The 21,045-nt window shown below is 36.3% G+C and overlaps 1 protein-coding gene across 1 annotated transcript in view; it reads right to left on the bottom strand.

Moving 5' to 3' along the window:
- The window catches only part of CFAP44 (cilia and flagella associated protein 44), a gene marked incomplete at its 5' end in the record, with an annotated part of 66,738 nt that extends 48,798 nt beyond the window's left edge, over positions 1–17,940 (bottom strand). The window contains 10 exons of the mRNA XM_081327726.1: positions 1,111–1,158; positions 3,432–3,587; positions 5,015–5,179; positions 6,441–6,555; positions 8,486–8,702; positions 9,934–10,036; positions 14,141–14,303; positions 15,289–15,463; positions 17,635–17,718; positions 17,931–17,940. Coding sequence (XP_081183852.1) covers positions 1,111–1,158; positions 3,432–3,587; positions 5,015–5,179; positions 6,441–6,555; positions 8,486–8,702; positions 9,934–10,036; positions 14,141–14,303; positions 15,289–15,463; positions 17,635–17,718; positions 17,931–17,940 — 1,236 coding nt within the window. The remainder of the gene's footprint in view (positions 1–1,110; positions 1,159–3,431; positions 3,588–5,014; positions 5,180–6,440; positions 6,556–8,485; positions 8,703–9,933; positions 10,037–14,140; positions 14,304–15,288; positions 15,464–17,634; positions 17,719–17,930) is intronic.
- Between the last annotated feature and the right edge of the window lie 3,105 nt (positions 17,941–21,045).

Here is a 21,045-nt window from a genome sequence, read left to right as displayed (position 1 = left end):
AATTAGTATAAAAGTTTCTATTGTTTACTGTCTGGATGTAATTCCCCTCAAATTTTCATTGCATATAAACACTGCACTGATTAGGATGAGATTTTCTCAAGAATTATTATATTTCCCATATCCTGAATCTATTGCAATGTAGAATCTTGACTTGTTTTCATGTAGTGGATAAAATGCTGAGCCAGAAACCAGGAAACCCTAACTTTGAGTCCTCCCTTAAACATGGAAGCCAGTTGGGTGACTTTGGGTGAGTCATTTTTCTCAGCTGTTGTATAAAAATAGGAAGTAGGATACCGCATGTGTTGTGCACATGTGGGTATGCATGTATTTGAAGTTATACAGTCTTTTAAAACTTATAATATTTATCTTGGGCCAGTCACTCTTTCTCAGCCCAACCCATCTCACAGGGTTGTTGTTTTGGGGAAAACAGTAGGAGGAAGGAATATTAGATATGTCCACTGCCTACAGTTATTTATGAAAATAATAAAGGATATAAAACAAACAAACAAATAAATAAAAATATATTACTCATTTTACCTTAACTCAAACGATTAATTTTTTCATATACCCAGAAACATGCTCTATTAAATAGGTTTATATACTTAAACATATCTTTGTCATTTAATATCTCATAAATTATTACTGTTATTAAATTCCACATTGCATATAATTATTGCAACTGGAGAGTGATATTTCTTTTAAACATTTAAAGAAAAAATATCCATCAATTGTAAAATATCTCATCTGTTCTTACTTACATCTTACTTTTCTACCAACAGGACCCTAAGAATTTATATTTATGTTATATTAAAGTTACTCCACAAAGAATCCTGACTTTCTTTTATTTTTGTCCTTTCTGTTACATGTTGTAATGTAAAGGCTTGATAAGGTATAGCTTTAAAATTGTTACTTTTAACTTATTTTATTTTTTTCCATTTATGTACTATAAATATAAAATATTAATCATGTCACTTAAAATTACTAGTGGTTTTAAAATGTTTTAAAATAACTGGTTACTAGTGATACTGTAAAAGCAATTTTATTTATTCATCACATATATCATATAATGGAAGGATACAGCACAGAAAGGGAATATGAAGTAAAACTTACAACATTTGAGAAACTTAAATCAAGCTTCCATATGGCTCCATTGAAATCCTAAAGAAGCATAATTATAATAATCCTTGGTTATTATTCCATTTTTCCTGTCTTAAAGCCATAGATCTGATTTTGAAAAAAATAACTGCAAGTTTTCCACCAAAATCAGCCATTTGTCCAATTACATTTGGATTAATGCACCTTGATGTATATAATAGTAAAGACATTAGAAGTGTTGCATGACTTTAAATCTTTTTAGATTAAACAGAAAGGACAGGGATCAGAATCATATTATATGCAATACTTAGTAAATTCCTCTTTCACCAAAAAAACCATTGGCCCAAAAGGGGAAATTCCCTTAAGCACCAATGAGAGCTTTCCTCTTGAATATAACAGCAGCATTTCAGGATTATCCAAGATTGTAACTCAATCTGAATGAATAAACCACATCACAATCTGACTCAATTCTGAATCCTACTAATGATCATTTTAAGTAGTAATTGTGATAAATGTGTTGTACGATTGTAAAAGGAATTTTTCCATTATAACACTATTGCAAATAAGGTATATAAAAATAGTATTGCTCTATTTGCATTTAGTTAATATAATTACTCTAAGCAATAGATGGCATAAAGAATTTGGAAGTATGAGGGCTTTTGATCTGATACTTTAACAAGGATGGAAATCATATTTTCCTAGCTTACAATGAATCTACAATATAAAAAGCCATCTCTCAACCATGGGTGAATAAAAACGTACATTGAATTCACAAGAGGAAAACAAACATAAACTATATTGTAAACTGAACATTGACACAGCTGTCATCTCCTGCAACCCTCAGTTGAGTGGGCTGTATTTTAATCTTTAGAAGCATATAAAGATTCAAGAATTTTACCATACAATTATTATTAGCAATTAAAGCTATAGGAAAATATAGAAGTATCATCTCACAAACAATGGAGAAGCATTTAAACCACTTAAACACATGGGCCACATGATGCCCTGGACAGCTGGTAATCCGGCCCCACAAGACTGTAAACTGTTAGCATTCATGTGATTTTTGCAAAAAAATTTCATGACTTGATTACATGATATTCAAGTGTGGACTGCTTAGATGACAATGGAACGATCTTTAGGGGACAGCGCAGTGCTAACTTCACCTCCGACATCCATCACACAATCAGTCGAACTGAAACCCCTATCAGATGTGACTTGGCAAGTAAAACACGACGATTACGGAAAATAAGCGTGTGATAATATATGTGTGTGCCTATGGAAAAAAGTGTTTATTGTTAATTAACCCAGCAAAAAAATGAAATATTTTTTGATGAGGAAGCAGAGATATAGATTTTCTTATTTAATTATTGTATGGGGTTTGTTGTATTACTTTGCAAAATAATTTAGTAAATTAAAATTAAATTAAATTTTGGGTATATTTACAAGTCCATTTTCAGTGGATATAAATACACTACCTGCAAATTTTCAAATGGAATGTGCAGAGTTAAATTAAACATTCAGACATTCAGAAAAAATTGATCCTGTCTCTTTACTAGACTTTTATAAGTCCTATCTTCCCAGAAAAAAATGTCCCTCACTTCACAATCAAGTTATATTCATGTCTTCATCCTCTGACATTTGTAAACAACTTTTTTCAAGGATGAAGCACACAAAGAGTAAAATTAGATCAAAAGTTTCTAACAAGCACTTTGAGAACTCACTAAGAATTTCAACCACTTCCCTCGTATGAGACATTGATGCACTGGTTATACAAAAATAAGCTCAAATATCCCATTAGTTGTAAGTTTATATTGCCCTATTTTGTTTTAATGTTATAATAAAAATAAAGGACATTTATCGTTTGTATACATTAACTATATTATACATGTTAAATGTTATCCAAGGCAATTCCTCTTCACTCAATGAGGCCTAAGTAAGCCAAAAGGTTGGACACCCATGATTTAAAAGTTTTATTAAAGTTATAAAAGTGAGGGTAAAAGATCTAGTCTTGTACAATTTCACTTTTTCTTTCCAATTTAATACTTCCTTTCTAAAAGGAATATTCAGATACAGAATATAGAACCATCTAACATTTCTCATTCTATGGTAGGACTGTAAATTTTAATACCAAATGAATTATTGGTTTTAATGTACATTGGTCTGACAGTGCAAGTCAGTGGAGTTTGTAGAACCTGATTTATGGTTGTGTGAACAAAGCCAATGGGAATAAAAACCTAGTGATATTTCAACTGATACCAAAAAAATCCTCTCCTTTGGTATTCTTGACATCATCAGTACTGAATTGTCTATTCACTAATTATTAGAAAACTTCTCACCTGAGCATACCAATACGGTTCTCCCCGTTCATGAATTTTCATCATAAAATTCAGACTGACATTTTTACCAACTAAAAGTTCGTTTATATGTTCCATCTCTACAATTCCAGTATCATCCACAACATCAGCTGTGTCTATTGTTTCAAAATCCCAAACCTTCACAAAAGTTTGTGGGGAAAAAGGAGGTTGTTATTGTTTTAAAATGCTAAAGCATCATGAGAGAACAATCTCAGAAAAGAGAATTCAAAAGGACTTTTTCTGATACAAAAAGCTGTGCAGAAATAAAATAAGCAAGCAATCAGACAGATAAATAGATGTTATTCATATGTCCCAATTAATAGTGATTGAGGCTGTCAGAAGAGCAAGAGCCAGAATTTTGTATCTACCTCAACCCCCCAGGATTTTATTTTCCTGGGCTCCAAGATCACTGCAGATGGGGACTGTAGCCAAGAAATTAAAAGACGCTTGCTCCTGGGGAGGAAAGCCATGGCAAATCTAGACAGCACCCTCTCAACAAAAGTGCGTATAGTCAAGGCTATGGTCTTCCCAGTTGCAATGTATGGCTGTGAAAGTTGGACCATAAGAAAGGCTGAGTGCCAAAGAATTGAGGCCTTTGAACTATGGTGCTGGAGAAGACTCCTGCGAGTCCCTTGGACTAAAAGGCAATCAAACCGGTCAGTTCTAGAGGAGATCAATCCTGACTGCTCTTTAGAAGTTCAGATCCTGAAGTTGAAACTCAAATACTTTGGCCACCTAATGAGAAGGACTCACTGGAGAAGAGCCTAATGCTGGGAAAGATTGAGGGCAAGAGAAGAAGGGGACGACAGAGAATGAGGTGGCTGGATGGAGTCACTGAAGCAGTAGGTGTGAGCTTAAATGGACTCCTGAAGATGGTAGAGAATAGAAAGGCCTGGAGGAACATTGACCATGAGGTCGCGATGGGTTGGACACGACTTCACAGCTAACAACAACAACCCCCGAAGCAGTAAAAGAGGAAGAGGAGGAGGAGGAGGCAATATTATTCAGATATGCAATATGCCCTTTTAAATAGCACCCTTAGAAAATCTGAGCAGTCTTGAAACTCAGCTTTTCTCATGGTACTGTCTGACAAATAAATCTCTCTACAACTATTCATATTTCAAGAGATACAATTAGGGCAGTAACAATATATTTAGTCTTAATATGCTAATAACAACTTTTGAGATATCATATTTTGTCAGAATACTGGCAAAAGAATTGAGATCTGTCTCTTCACCCCTCACCCTAATCCTTACTGGAACAAGAATCTTTTCTGCGGTGGCATCTACCCTGTAAAATACTTCTCCAAGAAATACTTGGAATTAAAGTTATTTATTCCTAGATATGAACTTAATGAAGAATATTTCCATAGAATTTATTAACAAAGAGCACCTACTATAACTGCTTCTGAACAAAATATTTATAGAATATAAATGTAGAACAGTAAATTAAATTTATATAACTACCTGAGGATTCCTGCTTTTAAATTATAAATAAGCTTGAGTACAATTTATTTTTACACATTTAGTACACTTATTTTGAAAAAAAACACCAAAAACCCTTACCCTGATGTATCCATCTGATCCAACAGTGATTACTTCTCCTTCATCCAGAATTAACTGATTAATAGGACCATTATGACAATTTTTATGGCCAGGTCGGCAGAGTTCCACTTTTATGAGTCCCCCTTCCCAAAGAAGCAAGTTACCCCATTCTGAACCTGAAAGTACCTTGAGTACAAATGAAACAACATTAATTAGTATCATAAATCCAAATGTGCTTTCCAGTAGGGAAATTGTACATGACATAATAGCTGAAGCAATCTTACTATAAAAAGGATTTTTGTCTCTGTGTACTAGAAAAATTCTTAAGAAGACAACTTTGTACTGATGAAGAGTGTAGCAGGCAAAGCACCACAGACATGTCCTGTTCAATGGCGTTAATAGTTGATATCAGCCATGATGCGAACAGCTGCCAAATATATTAAAGTCCTTGGATATTTCCAGTGGAATATTTTCAATTTTTCCCCATGATATGCACACTGTATATCATAACCCAGCCTGCTTTGGAAATTTTAGAATATATTTATTGGGTTCAAAGGTTAAAAGCTGGGAATAAAACTGAAGAGCATCTTACTGCACAACCATTAGAATTTTGTAATATGATTTGTCAAATACGTTGTTCTAAAGAGGGATACATGGGAAACTCCAAGGAGTATATTTGGTTCCTGGACAGGAACCAAAATTGCTTGGCAATTTTATGTTACATGGGAGAAAGAATGCCTGCAGTAATACTAACCTCCACTCTAATGACCTGAAATTTTTATCTGGATTTCTTCTCCGGGTGTTTCTACCTTCAGAGATGGAACTGGTGCTAATGAATGTAGTAAGAAACTTTTCTATTTTAGAGACCTAGAAAGAATTCTTTCAGCTAGGTAGGCTTATTAGGCAATCTAGTTTTCACTAAAGGCAAAGTTACTCTATTATGGCTGATGTATTGGAATGCTACTATTTGGTGTCTTTTTTATTGTTTGTGTGCCAAAAATGCCAGTATTGAAAGCCAGCATACTCTACAAATATAGGGCTATACCCAACAATGCATTACCACATCAGAAAGTGCATTCAGTTATGCAGTATGGAGTCAGTCCTCCCTACTTACTCCAGCCATTTCTGTGATATTGAATATAGTTCAGCCCTTGCTTTGAAAAGCAGTAGTAAATGGGAGAAAGTTAACAATAAAATACTGCATCATGAGTGTGCCATCTGTAGCAGCAGGCAACGTAATTTCTGACTGAAGTCCAAATTATTTAAATAAGTAAAAATGACTCTTCACCCAATTGTTACATTTTAGAACTATTTAAAACAATTACATTGTTTAAGTCTAATGTTAAGCAACGGCAGAAAACAAAAATGTTATATCTTTATTCACTTAAATCTGGATTCAAAGGGATTACTCATGTGGAAAAGTTTAAGGATGGAAAATGCTTCTCACCTTACCGTCTGGCAGCTCCACATATCCTTCAATATCTGTCAGTGATGTCTTTCCAAACCTACCTAATGTCCCTTGTAATTTCAAGCCAGTAAAAGTGAGTGCCATTCTCCAAAACCTGGATACACAACAAATTATGTTCAAATTAGTTTTTCCAGTAGAATTATGTCAGCCTTTTTGTAGGCACCAAAATAACTGTAAAGATAGATCATTGTTTACAGAACAACCCTAACTCTTCCACCTACTTCTACAGTTGTGAGGAGTGATAAAAAATTTAATTTTTAGCCAACCATTGTACTACCAGGCTCAAGGTTGACTCAGCCTTCCATCCTTCCGAGGTAGATAAAATGAGGACCCAGATTGTTGGGGGCAATTAAGCTGACTTTGTAATAATGCCGCTTGGGGTGTGTGTGAAAGCCCTAATAAGCAGGCATATACATAGAATGAAGGCTACTGCTAAGCTTGTAAGCCGCCCCGAGTCTTCGGAGAAGGGCGGGATATAAATGGAATTAAAATAAAATAAATATTTCAACCAAATCAATAAATGCAGTTATGGCTAATTTGGGAAAACAATCCAAAATTTTTAAAAAATAGCTTTATTTTTCCAAATTATTGTTAAAGATAGTATGCCTAGGATCAGACAGAAAACATCCACGGTTAATTAAATACTAAAACAAATGCGTGAAAACAAAGCTTAAGAACCCAAGTCCATAATAGACTTAGCACTGTAAGCAAAAAAAAATATATATGAATATAATCCATTTATATGTGTTTGTCATCAATCAATGGGAATTAAGAGCATTTTCATTTATTCTTATATGTTAGTGCTGGCTATGCTAAGGATAGAGGAAAAATAATTGTCTATCCCAGTTATTGCAAATTATATAGCAACAAAAATCTCAACTGCCAATTTTCACAATGTGCAAGTTCTAAGAAAATTAAAAACAAAAAAGCTAAGCGATGTGGCATTTTGAATTCTTGGTTACCAGCTAAAAGTAAGCAACAAGGAAACTGTCAAAATTCTTCCATTTTTGCTTCTTTCGTTTGGGCTACTGTGAGAGAGCTACAAGGGAGCATTTTATTTTACATTACAGGAAGCTCGGGAGTTAGAAAAAGATTGAGGCGCAAGTTCTTTCCCATGGGCCACACTATCTCACACTAAACCAAAACCTAGCTTCACTCAACTCTCCAACTTATGGCACAGAAACACAGACAACTGGAGATGTTTTCAAAATGTATCAAAATTTGACTTGTATGGCATCCATCTCGCCTAGAGTTGACTCTGGGCGGCTTGTTACAATGTCTTTATGGACTTAAACACATCATATTTCTTTAAATTATAGTTTATCCTCTTTCTCTGATTCAGAATACACGATTATATTGTATTGACGTATCTACACAATATCCACCAAATAGGCAAAGCTATTTCTTTAAAAAAAAATCAGGAAACCGCCCACTTTATTCTATGCACAAAAGATAATTTGATCCAATGCTGATGCTGCCCTTGAATACAGTATTTGCATGAAACCAGTGGGTTTTCAGTTATCTTAAAAAGCTCAGCTGATTAACTTACACAGTTAATTAGCTAGGCTCCTGATACAGAGAAAGCACCAGAACAATAATTGTGCAAAGTTTTCTTGGGTGGATGGACTAAGGCTTCCAGTTAGCAAGCACCGGTTTCTCATTCCTGAAGATTGCACTTTCACTTCCTTTTCCCTTGTCAATGAAAAGGAGAGAGGTTCTTCCATTTCCCTGGCAGTTCCCTGGCTTTTTCCTCACCCTCATCCCCTGCAAAAAACTAACAAGATTAAAAAAAATGACTAGAGTAAGATTTTGCTTTGGCTTTTGCCAGTTGGCTTGGTGAAAGAACTACTAGGTGCTGCTAAGAATAGGTGGTTGGTGGGGTAGCTTGGGGTGAGCAGTAGCAGTGCACAAAGTATCATTGTGAAGGGACAAAGCCTACAGCCACTGAATCAGAGTCATATCATTTCCTCAAATGGATACCTTTTTGGTAATCTATTTCTTTAAAAAAAGGGTAGTTGGCTTACTTGATGTGGCCTGAACCAGATGTAGTAAGTTGTTCTTCATTTTCGGGAGAAAAAGTAACTTTATAAACATCTTGTGAAAATGCTTTTGATCTCAATATAATCTTTTCTTGTTTCCAGTCCCAGACTGTCAACATGTAGTCAGGGCTACTCCCTACAGTGGCTATCAGGGTGCCAGAACGGTTAAAGTCAGCAAATGCATATGCCTCTTCTGTTCCACCTGGAAATAAAGCAAAATAATCAGTTTTTCACCATAGTGTGCATGACCAAGAAAACATCCCCATTTACCAGCCCTATCCTCTACTATGCTTTATAAATAGCACATACAATTTTGAAATAAGAATTTTAAAAATACAAATAAACCAAAACAAAAAAAGGAAAATAATCACTTGCTTTCAAAGCATGTATATGTGTATGGGGTGTGCCAGTATGAATTAAAAGTACATATTTTTAATAGAGATGTGCAAGTGATCTGATGAGACAATGGTAATGCTCCTTGATGCTATAAAATAAATATAGCCTGAAGGCTTGGCATGTCCTAGTTTCTACACTTTCTTCTCAGAATCAGCATTTGAAGAATATCCGACAGAATTCTATTTTAAATGAAAAGTTATGAGAAGAACCTTCAATTAACTGTTGGCTTGTTTAGAGCTCTTGTCAGCTAGCCATGACTTTTCCCAAAATAATACAGTCAAGTCTCATCCTCTCTCCCCCTACCCCCCATCTCGCCTATAAACACTCAGCTTTTTCTGGCAATGGACAATGTTCAGTCCTTACTGAATTGTGTGTGTGTGTGTGTGTGTGTGTGTGTGTGTGTGTGTAGGGGGGGTTAGTTACTCTGGGAAGTTTTACTATCTGAGCTTTCTCTATAGGTCTAAGAAACTTTGATTCCTGGTCTGAGGTGTTGCCATTTGTATTACAAAAAGTTCAGCACTTGGAAAATGAGTTCACTGTTAGTACATAGAACTGAACATAAATTATGTGACAGGACATATTTTGTGTTCAGTTCTATATAGTAATATCATTGTAAAATATATAGATTTAAGCAAGTAAAAATAAATGCAATAATTTCTAGAAGATGCTACAGAACATGATTTGTCAGCTGCAAAAAAGTCAGATGTACCATTTGTATATTTTAAAGTTTAAATTAAAAACACTAGAAAAATGAAGTGAAATGAAATACAATACACACATTGTCTCTTTCTGGTTTTGGTAAAAAAAGCAGCTCAAATAGGAAAAAAATATACTTTGAAAACAGGAGACACCTTAATTTATTACCATAGTTCATTTTTTACCCAGTCTTTTTTTCCTTTCGTACAAAGAAAGATCAAGAGTTGCAGCAAACAGAGCATATATTTATACAAGAAATTAAAATGTAGTACTGCTTTCAGTTTTAAGACAGTTTATTCTGTACTATTTCAAACTGGGAAAGTCATTGTCTTTTAACCTACCTCGTAATATTCTGTATGGTCTTAGAGAAGGATATTCATAGATAACCATGTTGGGCTTCCAACCTTTTTCTCCTACTGCAAAATGAGTTCTGTCTGGGTGTGCCTAATTAAAGATAATTTTCATTTAAGCATAATCTTCTTGCAATTTGAAAGAGTCCCCTATTTGGCTTATATAAAACAATAAAATTAGCAAAATCAATCTGTTCCTTTATTCTTTCAGTAACCAATATAATCCTGAACTACCATTAAGCACAAACCTTTTCCCTTCAGGAATTGCAGACCAAAGGACAAAGATAAAATTAGCCTTCTACTGTTCCTCACTCTAAATAGAATAGAAATGGATTCTAGATATCATCAGGATTTAGAAATAGGGATGGTCCTCATTATTCACAATATTGCATATCCATGATTGGTATTTAGAGATCAAACATCAGTATACACATAAAAAGCCATCCATGGTTTTGGCCTATATTTTTGTTACTTAATGCACATAACAAAATTGCATACAGATTTTGTGCAAGTATTAAGTAGATGTTTTAAAGGATAGGATTATATCATTTGTGCACACATCAGACCATCGCTACACTATGGGTCCCTTCACAACCTTGGTGGAGGGGCCTCATGATCATGCCAGCAAATGCTAGTGACAATAGCAAACAGCTGCCCAGTTAAGCAGTCCCTATAGTAAGGCTAGGTTGGCAACCTAGCAGTTCGAAAGCATGTAAAAATGCAAGTAGAAAAATAGGGACCACTACGGTGGGAAGGTAACAGCGTTCCGTGCACCTTTGGCGTCTAGTCATGCCGGCCACATGACCACGGAGACGTCCTCGGACAAGCGCTGGCTCTTCGGCTTTGAAACGGAGATGAGCACCAGCCCCTAGAGTTGGAAACGACTAGCACGCATGTGCGGGGGAACCTTTACCTTTTTGTAGTAAGGCAGTGAAAAAGCTGCCTAGTGCAAAGAAGGCAGCACGAGCTACACGTTTAGCAAGATCCTTCACTGATAGCTGAGCAACTCAGGACAAAGATAACTGGCTACCACAAGGAAACTTTACTGAGCCTTGTGACTGGGGTGACCCAACACTAATTTGCTGCACTCTAATGAAGAGAAGGAGCAAACACAAATACCGGTACATTGCATAGACAAGCACTACGGAAATAAGAGGGAAAATATGGGTGTAGTTTTATGCTGGAATGCATAATGAGACCCAGTGGTCCATACTTTCTGAGCTTTTCTCTAAAATCAATCCTTAAGCTTTGAACAACTGTTTTATCTTATTTCTACAATATGGTGTAATTAGAGAGTAAGATTGGTTATAGTGGTTAAGACACTAACAAAGTCAGCTGAGTGATCTTGGGACAGAGACACTCTCTCTCTCTCTCTCTCTCTCTCTCTCTCTCTCTCTCTCTCTCTGCCCTAGGAAGGAGTCAATGGGAATCCACTTTCAAAATCTTGCCAAAAAAACCCCCTGCAGGGACTCAAATAAAATACTACAAGGCCCTTGGGGTGTCTGAATGGAGTCTTTAAAACTCCCTGTGAATTCATGCCTGTACTGGGACAGGACAAGAATATAAAGCTGTTCAAAGTATGAGCGTTGTGTGCTGTCGTACTTCTTGAAGAAAAAAAAAAGCCTTCTCATAATTTTCTGCAACTGAAAATGCTAGTCAAAATTGAGATATCAATATAATTTGTACTTGTAAATATTGACAGTGGACAGCAAAAGGCAAATACAGTATTTGTCCCTTAGCAAACAAAATGATCAACGTTCATTATTATTCAGTAATTAGTCTAAAGTTAAAATCTCAGTGTATATACAAATTTCCCACGCAGCAGCTTTTAATTTAGAGTTGCTTCATCCCATAATAATTTAGCATGAAAAAAAGGAACAGGGTGGCTCCAATGGTTAGGATGCTGGCTGACAATCAGCAAGCCCACGTTTGAGACTCAAGTGCTGTTGCGTGGCAGAGTGAGCTTCAATCATTTGCTCTAGTTCCTGCCAACCTAGCAGTTCAAAAGCAAATAATCGCAAGTAGATAGATAAAGGCACCACTTTGGCGGGAACATTAACAGGGACATGAAAGGAGCCCTCAACTGGGTGTCTCCCAGGCAGTGCTGATATCGCCAGCTAATCCTTTCAACCCAGAAGTGCCTTAGGTGCTTCCGACACGAACGCCAGCTAGCATGAAAAAAGAAAATGAACAAAATGCAATTTTCCAAAAATGTACCACAGTATTCAAATTGATATAACAAGGTCAGGAGTTACAGCTAGTGAATATTTACAACAGACTTACAACAATCCACTTAACTAAAGTTGCAATGTGTGTATATTCTCAAAAAGGTCAGGAAGAAAATTTATGCTGAGCAAAACCACCCAAAATGTGTTACTAATCAGAAGATATTCACGTAATATAATTCAACATTCAGAAAACCAGATCCCTATCTTTAATTGACAATTGCATTTTTTCAAACATATCTTTGGAACTGAAGAACCTCATAGATATTTACAAGGTACTGAGCTTTTGAAAATGTCTTCCGTGTTTTTCTCTTTCTCTCTCCCTCTCCCTCTCTTGCGCTCTCTCTCTCTCTCTCTGTGTTTGTGTTTGTGTGTGTGTATAAGTAAATACACACACATACATATGGAAGACATTTTCAAAAACTCAGAATGTTTGCAATTTTGAATCCTATACAAAATATATCCCAGAAATTATATTCATTATGACTGCTTATCTGTCTGGAGTAAAATTTGAATTCTAATCAAACAATATCCAAATATATACAGTATCTTATTCATATTTAATGTAATCATTTGAGAAATAAGTACCAATTTTTTTGAAATTTTACATAACCAAGTACATCATCGTGGTTTTGTAAATGCAATAAGAATAATGCTTCTTCATTCAGACAATGTCCTAAATCATTATCTTCTGGAAAAAATAATTACACATATTTATTTATTTATTTATTAATGGGACTTATATCCCACCCTATCTCCCGAGGGACTCAGGGCGGCTAACAACAACAAAACTTAAAGGTCTCTGTACAGTAAATTAAAATTAAAAATTGAAATAAATTAAAATAAATTAAAGAATAGAGTTAAAATTGTAAACATAATTAAAATCCCTGTCAGTCCAGGTCAGCCAGGTGGAAAAGGAGTGTTTTGAGGCTGCGGCGAAAGGACTGGAGATCTTGGGCCATCCGAAGCTCAGGGGGGAGCTGGTTCCACAGGGCTGGTGCTCCCACAGAGAAGGCTCTTCCCCTGGGGGTCGCAAGCCGACATTGTCTAGCCGACGGTACCCTGAGGAGGCCTTCTCTGTGTGAGCATACTGGGCGATGGGAATTCGTTCCCGGCAGCAGATGGTCCTGCAAGTACCCCGGGCCTAAGCCATGTAGGGCTTTAAAGGTAAGTACCAGCACCTTAAATCTCACCCGGAGGGCAACCGGTAGCCAATGCAGCTCACGCAGGAGGGGTGTAATATGGGAGTATCGGGGTGCTCCCATCACTACCCGTGCAGCTGCACTCTGCACCAGTTGAAGCCTCCGGGTGGTCTTCAAGGGCATCCCCATGTAGAGAGCATTGCAGTAGTCTATACGGGAGGTAACAAGTGCGTGGGTGACTGTACGTAGGGCATCTCGGTCCAGAAAGGGGCGCAACTGGTGTACCAGGCGAATCTGGGCAAATGCCCCCCTAGCCACAACTCCAATATGATCTTCAAAACTGAGTCCTGAATCCAGGAGGACGGCCAGGTTGCGTGCTCTATCAACAGGAGGTATTGATTTTCAAATAGATTTTTATATTTGGGGTTGTCTGTACTCTTTTAAATTACATTCTTACTATATGGAAATTAATACCTAGACAACAGAATTGGGTTCTCTATGTCCTTTATACTTCTAAGAACTTCTCCAACAGAAAAATAAATAATCAATGGAGTTGAGACCTGATGTGACTTTTGAATGAGATGTTTACAGATGTAAACTATGTATGGAAGACTATATTGAAATATGATAGTCCTTTATTGAAACTGTTGAGTAAAACTCTGCCTATCTATACATGCATGAAACACCACTATATGCTTTTCCTTTTTTCTGTTTGTTCTGTTAATTAAACAAAAGCAAAAAATATAAAGGAGACCAAACCCCCTTAAACATTCTGCATATTTTTCTCCCAAAAACAATTTAAGCAAAAATTCTTTAAGATATATGTCATACCGTGATTACACCAATCCCTCCACCACCTGTGCTTCGAAGGTATCTCTGATAGTTCGATTTCAAATCCAGAAAAACTAACTGGTTTCCAGCTATGTAGAGGAGAATCTGACTATCCAGCATCTGGAGGTTTGCTCGTCTAGTGCAGTCATATCCAAAAGAATGCCTGAGGATTGCATGCTAAGGAAAGAAATGATGATGTGACCTAGGTTTATTGCATCTAACTAATAAATGAACCATTAATGAAAAAATATATTATGCATAATGAAAAAAGACAGCATGATGTGCTGGTTAATGGACTATATTAGGACAGGAAATTCTAAGATGTAGCTCATCGTAATCTGGAAAAGTCACTTGGTGAGTTTCAGTTAGTCACTCATTTTTATCTCACCCTGCAGTATAGCACTGTTGTAATTGGAAAAAGTGGAGTAAAGGAATCCTAGAGGCATAGAGTTTGAGTGGACCATTGAGTCTAATCCAGTGGCTCAGTGCAGGAATCCAAATTAAATCATCTACTGAACAATTACTTAGCCTCCACCTAAATTCATCCAATGAAGAGGACTTCAATACTTCTCTTGGTAATTGTTCCATCACTGAAATGCTGCTAGTTTTTCTAACATATAATTGAAACCTGCTTTCTCATCACTTAGATTCTTATCTTTAAATACTTTCAAACCACAGTAAATAGGTTTTGCTGATTCAGATATCTAAAAGGCATTACGTACATATTTGAACAGTGGTATAAAATGCTCCCTCAATAATCTTTTCTCAAAGCTAAATATTTCCAATTACTGCTCTTTCTCTATAGGATTTATTCTCTAATAATTCTTATTGCCCTTGGCTGAATCTGTTCACTTTACCTGAATACTTCTTAAAGTGCTGTACTCAGAATTGCACAAAGTGCTGAAGCAAATGTAAGCAATTTGTTCCATTCTATGCCGCTTTGTCAGCCTTCACCTAATTTAACCCCCAATTTCTTCAAAACAAAACCAGTATCTTATTTACTAAATCTGTAAACCATTCTACCATTAATATACTGAATGTATCATTTCCAATGCTATTTTTAAAAAGCAAATACATTTGTTTCTTACTTTGGTTTATGATAGGAAACTCAAATCCTAAACACATGGATCCCCAGCAAAAATGGATACATAAGTGACAGCAGGTTCACCGGTATACCAGAATTTGGAGTTATATATGGATATGAGCACAGTTCTTCATAGTTATAATAGAAATTTTCAGAAATCTTCTTCTCTACCACTTCTTTTTTCTTCTTCTTCACTGGTTCTGGGGTTTTTTCTGGTTCTGGTGGTAGTTCTTCTTCTTCTGGATTTCAAAAATGCCATCATAAAAACTATATATATACATATACATATACATATACATATACATATACATATACATATACATATACATATACACACACACACACACACACACACACACACTGCTGAGAAAGAAACATTCATTTTAAAAACAATTCTAGTGGACTCCTCAATGTTGTCTGTGCTTGGTTGTTTGCTTACACACGTTGCATTACCAACTAGATAACATTATCAGTGTTACTGAGTACTGTATTTTCTGGAGAGGAACTGCTGGCTAGACAGGAATTAACACCAGACACACAATCAAGCAGAAAACAATACCCTAATCAAGAAACTACCAAAGATAAAACCACACCACTATAAACACTGGCACGGCAAGTTACTGTATAAACAGGGAACAAACTGATGTAGCACTGATGTTACCCTAGTTGGGCAATGAAAAGTCTGCAAGCAAAAAAATCAAGCTCAGACAGCATCAAGGACTCCACGGTTCAACTATGAGCTACACACACATATTCTCTTCTATTGGAACAAATCTAATCTCAGGTGCCTGGAGCAGAGATCACTGGAATGAAGGGAAACCCTGAGATAACTATGCAGTCCCAACAACAATGGATTTGAATTTCATTGACATATAAGTCTGGACTACAAGAGGCAATGTCTAATGATCATAAGATTTCAAAAGAAAGAAAGAAATGATAAAAGGAGATCACATAGCATTAAGAATTAATCAGTAAGCAGAGATCAGTTATGGAAGTAGTTTACATTTCAATCTTAGATGTGCTTATGCAAAAATAAATCCCATTGCTTTTCAGAAGGCTTCTTTCTAAAGAAGCATGCATGCAATACAACTGCAATCTTAGCCCTAAGAGATCTGCTATGCCAAGAAAACTGTTATTCTAATTTGTGAATTTATCCCAATCTATAAGATTATTAGCAAACCACATGCAACAAAATAGCTTCATATGAATAATAAAGTACTGAGCCTTCACGCAATTTTTCATGCTGAGATCAAACGTGACAACTAATGCAATAGCAAGCAAACAGCACTCCTAACTAGTACTGATGAGATTACCTAGTTAGGGTAATGAAACGTCTGCAAGAAAGCAAGCAAGCAAGCTCAGAGAGCACCAAGGACCCCTCATTTCAACCCTGAGCTATAAATATCGCAATAATAAGCAACATGATGCAGGTAAGTCCCCAGTTTAAGACCAAGTTCTGTTCCCAAAATCTGTCCTTACATAATACTGTATAAATAGAATTGCTTAATGGACTTGAACCATTGTGTATTTAACTTGAAGCTTTGTGGGTTTAATTTGAATTTTGCTACAATTAGGCTCCATTTTTAACAATGTCATCCTTAAATCAGAACATTCTTAACCTGGGGACTTGCTGTACTCATAATTTTGGTTATCTTCTGAACTCCCAAACTAATGAAATATTTCAAATAATTTAAGGTTTAAAATATTTTAAATGGCTGAAATTTTGGGAAAATGCGTATATGATCTTTTGTGGCTTGCAAGACGTTTATGTATGAAATCTTAGGAATAAGCTCACTGAAATCTTGCCGGATTTAGAAGTCTTGTAAGATTTTTACCATCTTTAAAACAACTGATAAAACACTTGCCACCCGAAATAATACTTGAACCGAGAGGCTTGGGTATAATCAAGCAAATGTGGCTACATAATAAAAAGAGTTTCTTTGGGCCAGTTATGCAACACAAAGCAGCACAAGTCATAGCAATTAATTTCTGAAAAAGAAACCTTTGAGACTACAAATTACTTTAAGATAGATTGATTATTGATTGATTAGACCTCTATGGCTGCATGGGGGAAGAGCAAGGCCTTCATGGCTCTCTGTAAGGCTAACAGGGTAAAGGTCCCTTAGATCTCAGATGTTATGCTGTTCCAAAGTGCTGAAGCAGCTACCAAGAAGATCCCACCAAGTGGCAACATTTAAGAGAGGTGACCTGGGACGTGTCCACAGGATCTAAACTAGTAGGACAGGCAAATGCTAGGCAGATCAAGAATAAATGCTTAAATCCCAGGTGTAAATTTGATTACCTACTTTTTCATTACTTAGCTTATGAAAATAATTGCACAAAAGAGCCAAATGGAGGGAATGTATAAAAATACACTTTTTCAAGTCCACAGATTGCTAACAACACCCACCTTCACTTGCAGCACTTCCTGCATCCTCATAATCATCTTGAACTAACTTTTCTTCTTCTTCTCCTTCTGGAGATGATTTCGTTTCTAGAAATAAATAAGAAAATTATGCATATGTATAGTATATATTAACACACAAACACACAGAGAGATTTTCCGGTTGCCTTTCAGCCCAAAGGGAGTCCTAAAGTGCCTTATATTGGAAAACATTAAACAATGAAAAAGATTAAAACAATTTTCACATGCAGAAAAGCGTGAGTGGCAAAATATTTTTAAAGACATAGAAAAGGCTCATGTACTTAAAGTCATTCAACAACTCATAAGTTAGTATTGGCTTGTTTTCTTTAGAAAAATTATTGTACAAACCGAAGTGCCATCGCAGAAAAAGTTCTGTCACAGACTTAGAACAATACAACTTCACTTAGTAGTGTGTCCTAGGAATAGCAATGTTAAAATGTTTTATCTGCTTTGCTTGAAAATAAAAAAAATCTATGCTTAATGGACCTAGTCAATGCACATCTGAGAGCAAGACAGATAAAAAACAAAGCACAACATGATCCTAGCATAAGCTGTCTAGGTCCACCAACACAACAAAAATGAAAGCAATTTAGCTTTTTGAATTTTTCTGAAACTAAATAGATTTACAGGATAAAGCCACAAACTAGCAGCTCTATTATCATCCGTTTACAAATGATTCTTAAAGTACAGCAGTTGTTGCATCTTTCTATCAATGGTATATCTTTATTTTAGCAGCCATGTCTCTTGAAATGGCACTTCCTGTAATAATTGGTTAGCAACACTCACCAGCTGATGCTTCTTTGATCTCTTCCTGCTGCTGTTCTGCTACAGTTGGTACCTCTTCTGATTTTTCACTTTTATCTGTAAGCAATATCACAAATATTTAAATATGCCTTTAATAGGGCACATTTTGATCATCTAAACCACAAATTCTACATTTAACTGTCCAATTTGTCCTATGCAACATAGAGATATATATCTTAATTTTATATCTACATTATTAGTCATATTAATGGAACTTTTTAAAATCAGTTTTCAGTCAAGATGAAGGATTTCTGACAACAAAATCATTAGTGTAGTGAAAACTTTTATTCATAAGATATTACATATTTAGAAAAATATAATCCTTATTTTCAAATACAGAAATTGAATATTAACACATTTGCATTAACAATTTATATATTTATGAATTTTTTAATCACAATGTGATTTTAGTGCATAACATGAATTTACACATTCACCGCTTTACTGATTGTTAGAAGCTAATAGCTTGGTACTTTGAATTCTATGAAACACACAAATACATTTTGAGACTGAACTTCTATATATTAAAGAAATGGTTAAACTGACTTAGTATTTCTTGCACAAAGTTTTTCAGACATAGACATAGACAAACATTTGAAGACATGGGAAATTATTTCCATACATAAAACATGGCGAAAACATTATGACTTTTAAATAGTTTCAGTGAAGAATTCTTTATAAAATAGATTATCAGCCCTCCTTCCATTTGTGTTTTCAGAACTGGTCATGATATCAAGTGGCATTGGTCACATTAGTAGATGATCTCTGGCAGAAGCAGGATGGGTTGCTTCTCTCTGAACTTTCAATAGTTTTTGATACTATCAATCGTGGTATCCTTTTGAACCATTTCCAGGGGTTGGGAATGGGCAGTACTATGCTGTGCTGGTTTTCTTCCTTTCTCCAAGGATGGTTCTACTCAGTCTTGCCTATGGCCCTTGCTTTGCAGGGTGCAGCAGGACTTACCGTAGTATTCTGTTATGATCATAAGATATGCATTTTACCTACTGGCTTCATGTAGATGTTAACTTCTGTTAACATCTACATGAAGCCAGTAGGTAAAATGCATATCTTATTTTTTTTTTAATCCCATTTATATCCCACCCTTCTCCGAAGACTCAGGGCGGCTTACAATCTAAGCACAAATCAATGTGCTTAGCAATAGCCTTCATTCTATGTATATGCCTGCTTATTAGGGCTTTCACACACCCCAAGCGGCATTATTACAAAGTCAGCTTAATTGCCCCCAACAATCTGGGTCCTCATTTTACCTACCTCGGAAGGATGGAAGGCTGAGTCAACTTTGAGCCTGGTGGGATGCGAACCTGCACTAATTGCAGGCAGCTGGTGTTACTTAAGGAGGCATTAGCCCACTGCTCCACCAAGACTTTGAAGCCATTTACTATTTCAATAAATGCATTTGCTTGCTTTTACTCTACTAATAAGCAACTCGTTGCTATGAGAAAGGGACACTTTCGGCGGGTGAGATGTTTCACGGTCAAGGGAAGTCAATTCCAAGAAGTCTTACGTGGAGAAAGCGGGAAAGTTACCTTTTGCTTCGTCGCCCTCGGGTTCCCCACTCGGCTCCATTGTAGTTGAGACTGGTTGCTGAGCAACCAAAGACAGGCGCCCGAAGATATCTGGGAAATTGAGTTTTAAAATTGCGCGTGCTTAAGGCGCCTGCGTGGAGTAATAGGCTCCTCGTGGTGGCTTTACTCGGTATTGTCATACAGCGATTCCGTACCTGTAAACTTTGCTTCTGGCGGACATAGGAAGTCATTTTGTACAGGAAAGAGACGGAAGTGTTAATAAGTGTTCCTTATTATAAGCAGGTTAGGAATGGTGGCGATAAATTGAAGATTGAGGGTTAAAAAGCGAATAAGAATCAGTCTGTAGATTGAAGTCCTCGTTTATCTTTCTAGTTTTGCTGGACTGCAACTCCCATTCATTTGAGATTACGGAAACGCGGAGTCTTGTTTAATTTGATCAATCCGAAAATAAATGCCTCCGCGTTCAAGAAGTTTACCCTTACAGCGTGTTAAAAGAGGGAGCTTGTTGATTTGTTATCCTTGCGATGTACCGCCGACTACCGAAGTCTCCCAGTTTTAACAGTTGCCGAACAGGATAAAAAATACCAACACATTCCTAAAAAAAAAAAAAAAGGACCGGCTCGTTTATAGTTTCCCATCTCTCACGAGGGTTGCCGCCATTTTCCAGCCGACAGGCTCGTAAACTTCCAAGAGCTGTAATGCAAATGCAGTAATGGGAGAAAGCTGCACCTGTTGATTTCTTCACTCAGTTAAACCTGCTGGAAACTTAAAAGCGGGGCGAGAAGATCAAGCAAATGTACTCATTTCTTCTACAGTTGCCAAAGGCGTGGCCGGTGCAACTCTGCGTTGGCAAATGTATTTTTAATTTTACTAGCCAATAGCAAGTGTAACGCTTTGTGGCAGTTTTCTGCTAGCGACAATTAACAAGTTTTCCAAAAAAACCAACAAACCCAAACCTGTTTTTGGATTGAAAACATCCAGTAGATAGGATCGGGCCACAATCTTTTGCAAATAGACGCTCAAGTCAATAGTCTCCTTGGGCACA

Source organism: Vipera berus, assembly GCF_964194415.1.
Source record: "Vipera berus genome assembly, chromosome: 4".
Taxonomy (NCBI): Eukaryota; Metazoa; Chordata; class Lepidosauria; order Squamata; family Viperidae; genus Vipera; species Vipera berus.
Note: the sequence above shows the minus strand (reverse complement) of the source record. Positions and strands in the feature narration are given on the sequence as shown.